Source organism: Penaeus chinensis, chromosome 9 (assembly GCF_019202785.1).
Source record: "Penaeus chinensis breed Huanghai No. 1 chromosome 9, ASM1920278v2, whole genome shotgun sequence".
Classification (NCBI taxonomy): domain Eukaryota; kingdom Metazoa; phylum Arthropoda; class Malacostraca; order Decapoda; family Penaeidae; genus Penaeus; species Penaeus chinensis.
Genome location: NC_061827.1, coordinates 29305464 through 29315463, shown reverse-complemented (window position 1 = coordinate 29315463; position 10000 = coordinate 29305464). Strand labels below are relative to the sequence as shown.

The 10000-nt window shown below is 43.4% G+C and overlaps 1 protein-coding gene across 5 annotated transcripts in view; it reads left to right on the top strand.

Moving 5' to 3' along the window:
- The window catches only part of LOC125029206 (protein MTSS 1-like), a 192244-nt gene that overhangs the window by 158307 nt on the left and 23937 nt on the right, over positions 1–10000 (top strand). For 4 of the 5 annotated variants that reach the window (XM_047619083.1, XM_047619084.1, XM_047619085.1 and 1 more), the window contains one exon: positions 5659–5736. The exons of the other annotated variant lie outside the window; for it this stretch is intronic. In XM_047619083.1, coding sequence (XP_047475039.1) covers positions 5659–5736 — 78 coding nt within the window. The remainder of the gene's footprint in view (positions 1–5658; positions 5737–10000) is intronic. 5 annotated transcript variants of the gene reach the window in all.

Genomic DNA, 10000 nt, shown 5'->3' with positions numbered 1-10000 from the left:
AAAGAGAGAGGAGGGAGGGAGAGAGAGGAAGAAGGATAAATATTACATGTGCGTGCGTGCATGAGTGTTGCGTATATGTGTTCGTGCATGTGCATGTGTGTGTTCTTATACGAGACTGAATATTTGTTCGAACAGCCCTCGACTTTCCGGAAGTTTATTATTTCTTCATCGAGTGGAGAGATCGCCCAACGGGAAAAAATCGATTGATTTCGAGGCCCCCAGTTTGGATCTGGTGAATTAAAGATTACGAGCCTCTTTTTACTCGAGCTGCTAAGCACAAGCCAGCTCATTCCTTGTGATTTCCGCCTGCAAGTGTTGGTTTAGTTCACTGCGAGATTTTTTTCTTCTGAAATGTGGAGAGTCCCTATTTTAGAGTTCCGTTTGTAGGCATATTTTGAATTCTTTTGTCGACGGGTATAACAAGGGTTAAAGTATCTGGCCACGTGCCGAGAGAGAGCACTGGAGTGGGGGTGAGAGGGAAGCGGGGGAGGGAGAGAAAGGGTGTACCTGATGGCATTCTCATACGAAGGGGAAGTCGAAAGTGGCGAGGGAAAGTTGTGAGGGGACTGTGAGGATGAGGAGTTGGGGAAATGTTGAGTCGAGGACGGGGACTTATTCTACTTACTGGAAATTTTGAAAAGGGTCACACGTGAGTCATGGAAGTCACATGCGCACTTAATCAGATGCAGAGTTGAAGGGAGAAACGCGGTGATCGAAAGAGCAAAACGGAAAGAGACAACGGAATACATCCTTGAAGTCGAAGCGGAGTGAACCCTAAGAAAACCAATTTACTACTTCAGCCGTAGAGAAGAAGGGGAACAAATAGTTATGTGGTGGGAAGGGGCGCTAGCTTTGTTATTATGCGGGGAGAGAAGAGCGTATGAAGGGGGGAGGTGATATATATAATGGCGATAGTACCTGTGGTGTATGGGGAAGGGAGGAAGGGAGTGTCAACAAGGGCTGCGACGACTGCAACTTTCAAGGGAGGAAGGGGTTGGGAGTGTGTTAGAAAATAAAGCAATGCTGTAGAAGAAATAGGTTTGGAATTAAGCTGATTGTAAAAAGGATTTTCTGTTCAGTTTAACGAAAACGAATTAATCATAATGATTTTGTTAAACCATCCAAAATTAAGAAATTAGTTTACGGTATATCCTTATCTATTTGATACAGACTGAAACAAAGTGTTACTTCAGTTTGTGGCAACTTGTTACCATTATAGATTTAATAGCCTGGCATCAGAACAACTTTTTAAACGTAAAAAAAGGATAAATCCGATATGCGAAGCTGAGCTTCGCCCGGGCTATGCCAATGAGGGGAGCCCGGCCTGTGTCGACTAATGCCGACTCGCTAACGTGTGTCAGCTGGTGCTGACTCGTCTTAGTCCTTACCCGCCGTGGTGCCCAGTCACAGCAGTAACCTCAAGGCGACAATTGCAACTTCTCGCGCCTGGGCGGGGCGCGAACCGCCGACCCCTCGGATGAGAGGCCGACACGTTACCACTGTACTAGCCCTGATTGAAAGTAAGCCGGAATCTTTTTGTCACTGACTAATCCTACATTTTAAACGTAAGGTGCACAAAAGTCTTCCTTTGCAGATTGTCTTAGACGGAATTCGGTAATCATAGGAAGAACAAGGATGACAGCTCGGAGTGTGCCATCCCTCAAGACTCCACCATCGGGCCTCCAAGGGTCGCCACTAAATGTCTAGAACAATGGTCTTAATAAATGAGGGAGATGTAGAGGCATGGAGCACCCTTAGCAACGACATCCTTTGTCTAGGATCAGTGTAGGGAGTGCCCCTCTGAGAACATTACTGGTAGACTTCTGAGAGCTGCTGAAAACTCTAGCAGAAGAATAGACCTGCTACAAGAGCTTACAAAAACACATGCAAACTCCGACAGAAGAAGATCCGCGCAGGGACTCTTTGTCAGACTATAGGAGGCGAGTCAGCAGAAAACGGATGATTTCTGTGTACCACAATGGGTCGGGGTGGGCGAAGGGGACGGAGGGTGATGGCTGTGAACATGAGCCCAGAGGCGGAATCTTTATGGGGCTCGAGGGAAATGGCGGGTGATACTGTAGTAAGTTTGTGGGTTTTAGCAGTTTGGGAAAATTATAGAGAAAACGTTATGTTGCCGATTGAGTGAAGAGTCTGTTTCGTTTGTGAATAGGGACTAAAAGAGGCTATCACAACCATGGCCAGAGGCTAGATGGGGGAGGGGGGGGACAGCTTGGGAGGGATGGCAGTTTCATGAGTGTTTCACTGAAAGGAATCTTACAATGACGTTAAGCTGTTGACTGTGCACCTTATGCGATTCTTCTAAACGCCATTTAGGAGTGAGTACGATTTCCCCCTTGTGACGGGAGGCTTGATACATCTTGTGGCAGGAGAACTCTGGTTAGTAGTGCGCTTTCCGTTTCGCCAACTCATAGAAAAAGAATAGCGGTGTAGTTGTGCCATTTGTTCCTGTATGTACAGTATAACACTGAGCTCTGCTGCACGTGCAGGTTTGCCGACTATCGTCACATACGTGATTCTTAGTGAATATCGTGGAAACAAACCGTGCTGCTGCTGCGTTGAACCAGCCAGTTCCGCGAAGTTTATGGCAACATCAGCCATCATAAAGTAGAATATTTTGTCCGAGAAAAGTTGTGCGATGGAGGCGTTTATTATGATATCTCTCCAGGGGAAATTTAAGGGCCTTCCGCAGTGGGACTAAAGGAGGCGTAGTTAGAACTCTATGAAATGGAAAACCGTACATATAGTCACGGTCTTGACTTTAAATACGGAACTTTATAAGTATTATTAAAACTTAGATGGGATGTTCTCTCAGTGACTGTAGTACTTCAGATATATAGCTTTTTATGTATAAATATCGGAGTTTCGAATGGACGGGGCGTGCATTACTATAGAGAGCCCCTTTTATTGTGAAGTTGAAAGTTGGTTAATTGGTTATTTGATACCACAAATACTTTGACTGTTGGATCTGATAGAATAGTTATTTTCAGAAACTTCACCCAGTGTAAATAAATTCGTGATAGACCAGTCATTTCAGTTTTTGTCTTTTCCATAAGTAAGGAATGCAATAGTTGGCCACGAACGGGGGTCAAGGCTTCCGTCACGCCGTATCGTTTGCTGTTTACCATGTGCGAGTTATCCCTTGATGGTAGGTGGAAATTGATGCTAAAATGACTGTGTTGTCCCTCTCCCCGATTTAGTTTATTACTGGACTAATAAGCTGATTGCGGTTTTATTAGATTAATTTTGGTAATTACTACTTTGGTAACTAGATTTTTGTTTAAATCGGCTGCTCCACAATTCAGGAGTTAATATTCAGCGGCGAAACGTTGGAAGTTTGAACGTGGGTGTGTCAGTGTTCGGCACGTATATAAGATAGTTATTATGCTGCTGATGATGGTAATTCTTCTTCGCCTTATTATTATTATTATTATTATTATTATTATTATTATTATTATTATTATGACGATGATCGTTATTATTATTATCATCTTCATCTTCATCATAAATCATCATTATTATTATTATTATTATTATTATTATTATTATTATTCATTATTATTATTTGTATTATAATCAGTAGTAGTAAGAGTAGCACGAGTGATATTGTTGGTAGTTATAATGTTCAGAGTAAGACGGTGCCTTACATACTGAAGCAATTTTGATAGAAGTTACAGACGGTAAATTCTCAAGTTGTGTGAATGGAATATATGATTGAGCCCCGTTTTGGTAGAGATGAAAGGCTATGGTGATTGCTCTTTTGACGCACTCTGTAGGCTTTGTGGAGGAGACGGGTTTTTGGAATACCATATAATCTACGTAACCTTATGGTTCGGCTTAACCAAAGTGGTGCGTGTAATAAAACTCTTGTTTCACGAATACGAGTTCTCCTCAGTATGTTTCACAGAAAGGATGGTTTCCGCTTGGTATTTCTTTTATACATATATACTGTTTTTTTAACTAATAAATGTTATCATTAGTTCATGAACGTCTATGCATTCAGAGGATATTACTAGTTTGAATATAACACTGTTTATGTATCTTTGGGTACGTATTACTGGTTTGAATAGGACAACTTGCATTAAATTTCTGGTAAAGTTTGCAGAGCACAATTGCAATATGTATCTTTCAATATTTTGATAATTGTATTTGTTATTCCGAAGTGCTGTATATTTCACGAAATCTTGCCCGCTTTTAGAAGGTCAAGTTATAACCGATGCTCCTTTGTAATGCTGGTCGAGAAGTGGGGGGGGGGGGGGGGGGGGGGGGGGGGGGGGGGGGGGGCTCGTGTGGTTCTTTAACGCTGAGACTCTCAGAAGGATTATTATCGTTCTGTTTCTATGGTCGGTGGTGGATAGAGAATAACAAGGACTTTGGATTCTGGGAACAGCGAGTATTGATCAGGCCTCACCCCAGCAAAGTCTCTGATCTCCGTTTTGATTTTGTTTACAGTTGTTGTGGGAAGCGGGGGGGGGGGGGGGGTAAGTGCGGGTAAGGGCTGTTGTATTTTTATCATTATTATTATTTATCTTTCTTCACGCATCATTTCTTGTTCCCGTTCTTATTTCACACGCGACTTAAAAAGATTATCGTTCGTTGCAAAATTTTCGCCAGGCGGTCCGGGATTACCATTAGACATAATTTTTTTTTTTTTTTGTTTTTTGTTTTTGGCTTCTGGCGTTGACTGATTGATTCCGTTCCACTTTACTTTCACGCAGCCTGTTGCAGTTGTCTAGTTGGCATGTTTTTCTTAACTTCCTTTCGTTTGTAATTATTGTTGGTGCCGCATTTCTTTTATTTTTGTTATTGTCATTATTATTAATTTTATTACTACCATTATTATTGTTGTTATCATCATCATCATCATCATCATCACCATCACCATCATCATTATCATTACCATCATCATTATCATTATCATTATCATTATCATTATCATTATCATTATCATTATCATTATCATTATCATCATCATCATCATCATCATCATCATCATCATCATCATCATCATCATCGATATTGCCAATGTACTTTAATGAAAATCCCAGCTGGTAACTGCCGAGCTAAGCCTATATTCGTTGCAAATATTAACATTTTTCTTCTTTTCTTGGTTTCTTTCTCGATTTTTCACATTGTTAATACCGAATTATTTCTAAAGAAAATGTAGTGAAAAACACTTACAATGAAATATCGAACAGAGTGAACAGAGGGGGCATAGTTAATAACGCATGAGTGTGGACCGTGAGATATCAGATATAGGTGTTTCCCCAATTGATTGAATAATTTAGTCGATATCGTTATAATTTCCAGAAGAAAACTAACTTCCCTCTCTTTTATGGTAACAAACAGTTCCTTACCATTGGATATTATTGCTAAGATTATCATCATTATTTTTATTGTTATTATTACTATTATTTTTATTATGATCATCACCATTATTGTTTGTTTTTTTGTGATCTAGTGATATTGGAAATGTAAAATCAACATTTTCCCTTGTTATTTTTATACTTATTTTGCCATTTTTGTCATCACCAGCGTTATTATTTGCATTATTATTAATTAATAAAAAGGACATCACTTCCTTTCTGTTTTGTAACTATATATTTGTACAGTGTACTTCATGTTTCTCTCTTGTTTCAGGTAAGCAATGGCGAAGCAGGACTTCTCTGTTCACTGGTGAGACCTCAAGAAAAACAAGAATTCATGACACTACTTTGGGTGAGTGCAATGATTCTGAGCCGGGATCAAGGACATGGGGGATGGGGGGGGGGGGGAGCGTCAAAGCGGCCGATGCGAAGACAGGAATCTGAGTGCCTTCATGACCCTCGGGGGATCATCGCTGCAGGTCAGATGGCCAGGTTATCATAAACATGCTGGCATGCGCACACACGTGTCTGAAGATTTATTTGTGGATGTCTGGGGTTCAAAAGGCATGATAGAAGCTGTAGGTTACATAAAGCCGAATGCATTGAGACTAGATGCAGATACGGTAGAGATGTGCACAGAGGCATGTATAGAATAAGTATAGTTTCTCTTATTGCTCAGTCTGTTCCCTTTGTTAACTGTCTGATTATGCTAGGCCTAGGACGAAGGTACCATTATTTTCTGCATGTTCACCTGACACGAAGATCATAAAAACCATGTTTCCCAGCGCATTACTGCCATCTTGTGTCGGTGTGTTATGGTTCATGAATACTTTTGTGGTTATAAGTTCAAGGCTAATCTTCTTTTGAAATGATATACTGTTTTGCTTTAACGTTGGCTTGCTTGGTGAAACGCTGTTAGCGTGGTCTTGTTTATGTTGTTATTTATTATTTTACACCGCTTCTGGTTTTCAGCATTTTAAAGCATTTCTCTGTTGCGTGAAGTTGCAAAAGGGCTGTTCTATTCCCATCCCTTTCCCCTTTTCATGGAATGTTTAGTTGGAATACCCACCTGATCTCTGTGGCATAAGCAGTCGGCTCCAGCTGACCGTGTGCCTCCCTCTCTAATGGACTTTTGCAGCAGGTGATCCCGGGATTCCTTGCCTCAGCACGAACACGAGCTGAACTTAGAAGCATTCTCTTGTCAGTCGAATACAAGGAAGAACCGACCTCTTTCCGTCCGCGTGCGTGTTGCTAGGGGCACGTTTCCTCCTAACACAGCCATTGTTTTCCTGTGTTATCCTATCTGCCCCTCCACTGGCACGCCATCTCTCCTCGACCACTGCCTCCGTATCCGCCCATGTGCCATAAGTCTTGCCCTACACACGTCTGCACTGGACGTGGCTCCCTTTCATACAGTTCTTCCCGTCCAACGCTGGAAGTTCCCCTCGTCCCATTCTTACCTGTCAATCAATATGAGACCCTCGGCCTAGCCCCTCCTTTCCCCTTCTCATTATCCGTCTTCATTTCTTCGCGTGTCCGCACCTAATATTTCCGCCTCTTTTTTGTTTTTTTCTTAGTTAAGGGACAAAATTATGCCTTTTCCGGTATTTCCCAGCCTCAGCCTCCGTATTCTCGCATTTATGTAATAATTATGTAGTAATACTACGGATCAGCATTACGTGCATGTAGTTTGACACGCTGCTCTGGACCAAGGCTTTATGGTGTCCCATTTCTCCTTTGTTTCTGATCCTGTATGTGTGTGTGTCTGTGTGTGTGTGTGTGTGTGTGTGTGTGTGTGTGTGTGTGTGTGTGTGTGTGTGTGTGTGTGTGTGTGTGTGTGTGTGTGTGTGTGTGTGTGTGTGTGAGATAGATAGAGAGAGAGAGAGAGAGAGAGAGAGAGAGAGAGAGAGAGAGAGAGAGAGAGAGAGAGAGAGAGAGAGAGAGAGAGAGAGAGTATGTGTACGTGTGACTGCGCGTGTGTGTGGTTGTCTGTCTGTCTGGTAAACTATAATTGTGTATATAACCATTCATATCGTCGCGCGCGTGCATGAGAACATTTCTTACTGCGTGCAATATTTTGTCCTGTCCCCAAATGGAACACAATCTTTGTTTGATCAGTTTCGTTTCCTTTGTTCCATTGTCTTTCCTTGGCTTGTGCGCCACACTCCCCTCCCTTCCGAATAGGTGTTCCACATCTGTACTTTCCTCGGCGATTATTGTTTTGTACTAATACCTTTTTTTGCATGGCTTTGTCCCTCCCTCGTATTGATCTTAGGCCTGATACTCTGGTGCTCACGAGGGGGCGGAAGCAGCGTCTTTCGCCTCTCCCTCTCGCGCCTTTCTCCCTCTGTGCTTTCTCATCGCTCTTGTGCGCTCCGTTCGTATTTTCGCTCTCGTAGCAATACGCGAATTCTGCGTGCTTATTTTGGGTCTTGATTGCGTTTAGATTTTTTTTTTTTTTTTTTTTTTATCTGCCATTGCTATCTCTTACTGTCTTACACTTTTCCTTTAGCGTGGCGTTTTCTTCTGTATATAGTGTGCAAGCGTTTCTTTATTTCCGTCTGGCGTTGTGACGATGGGGACGGAAAGGGACGAACGAGGACCGAAAGTTCGATTCGCGCCGCGGTGCTGTGAACAGTAGCTGAGGCTCTTTCATTCTTAGTTCTCCTTGTGGGGTTCCGTCCTTTTTTCTGACTCGTTTTTAGAAACTTCATCTCTCAACTGGATTTTTCAATGCTATCATGGCCTTGTCTCTTTTAGGGTACAGTTTCTCACGTAAGTCTTTACCCTAACCTTTTTTCTGCAACGATCAGTTTTCGCTTTCTTTCTTCCAGTTCTTACTGTTTGTTTCCAAGGTTGCCTTCCCGTCTTCTTGCTCTCATGTCAGCGTTCTCGACTGAGCGCTGCTCGCGCCCTCTCTCCATCCCTCCTCCTCCTCCTCCTCCTCCTCCTCTTCCTTCTTCTCTTCCTCCATCCGTTCATCCCCTCCCTCCCTCCCGCCCGCCCGCCCTCCCCCTCTTCTTTCCCATCACGCCGCCTAGGCCTCACTTCTCCCCTCTTTCCCATCTGTCAGGTTCCATGGTTGCTGCTTCACGTTTCTTTCCAGCCGTGAAGATATCAGCCGTTTCTTGCTTCGCCCTTTTTCGGAGCATTCCGCTGCTTCTGCCTCGCAACCCTCTCAGCACCCATTTTTGTTCCTCCCGCCGCCAGTCTCCGGGTTGCCATGAACCCACGCCCTTTCCTCAACAGATCCGCGTGGCGTTGATTAGCGGGACATCTTTTGTCTCTCCTGATGGTGGCCATTGTGCATTTGGTTTCAGAATGAGGCACGCAGGATATATTATGCAGGTCTCCAGGTTTTTCACATTCGCTTTCTTCCCTCATGGGTGACATGAACTTTTCTGGCGTTGAAGATGGCATGGCCAGTGTGTGGCATTGCTCCACGAAGGGCAGTTTACAACGCACTCACGGAATAGAAAATGTTTACATTACTAACATTTATTTTCCGTTTGCCGTCGTGTTGCTTGACCATGACAGCGAGAGCAGCAACGTGCTTGCAATCTCCCACTCACGTCTGTTCTTTCATCGGACGTCACTCGCAGCGCCTTCGCTATCAGGCCTCCGAGACTGCCCTTGACTCTCCTCATATCCATCACCTTCAGCTCCTCCTCCCTCGCGGGCCCCAGATCGTCCATCATCATCTCCCGCAAGTTGTTTTCTGATCCCCTCTTCCTCTCCGATCCCGAAGGGCGGCGCCAGGAGAGGGGCGATCAAGTATGCGTGGCAGCATACATTTGCTTTCGGAGGTGTTAGACCTAGATGATTAGAAAGGATCGACTAAAGTGACAAATGATTGAAGGTGTCATGCCGTGACACAGCCACTTACAAATTGTTTGACAAACGCCATGTGGCGAAGCGTCTCCCAGCACACTCCTGACACGCGAGCTCTTCAGTCAGGCATAAGCGTCCCTTTCTCTTTCTTATTTTTTGCACAAAAATAGCGAATTTTATTTTATTTTAAGATTTGCAGGGGGTTTAGTAAGTGCGAATGTTTCATTAGGTTTAGGTTATTGAAGTGCGTTAAAGATATGGCCCGATTTGCCCTTTGTAGTTTCTCACGATGCGTACACTTATCTTGTGTCTGATTCGGATTTTTAGATGTGAGTGAGTTATTGAGGGAGTGAGGGGGATGAGGACAGTAAGTGGGGCAAGGAAAAAACGAATAAGGAAAAGAGGGGACAGATGGAAAATAGAAAGAGAGGGGGGAGAAAGAGAGAGAGAAGTGGAGAGGCGAACAAGAGAGAACGAGTAGGTGGAGAAATAGAGTGAGAGAGAGAAATAAAGAGAGAGAGAGAGAGAGAAAGAGAAAGAGAAAGAGAGAGAGAGAGAGAGAGAGAGAAAGAGAAAGAGAGAGAGAGAGAGAGAGAGAGAGAGAGAGAGAGAGAGAGAGAGAGAGAGAGAGAGAGAGAGAGAGAGAGAGAGAGAGAGAGAGAGAGAGAAGGCACAAGAGAAAGGTAGATAAAATAAATAGAAAAGAGGTAGGTAGGAAAAGAAGGCAGAGGTGAAAATGGATAAACCAGCATATCCAAGTATAACATAAATCGAACCAGAAATAT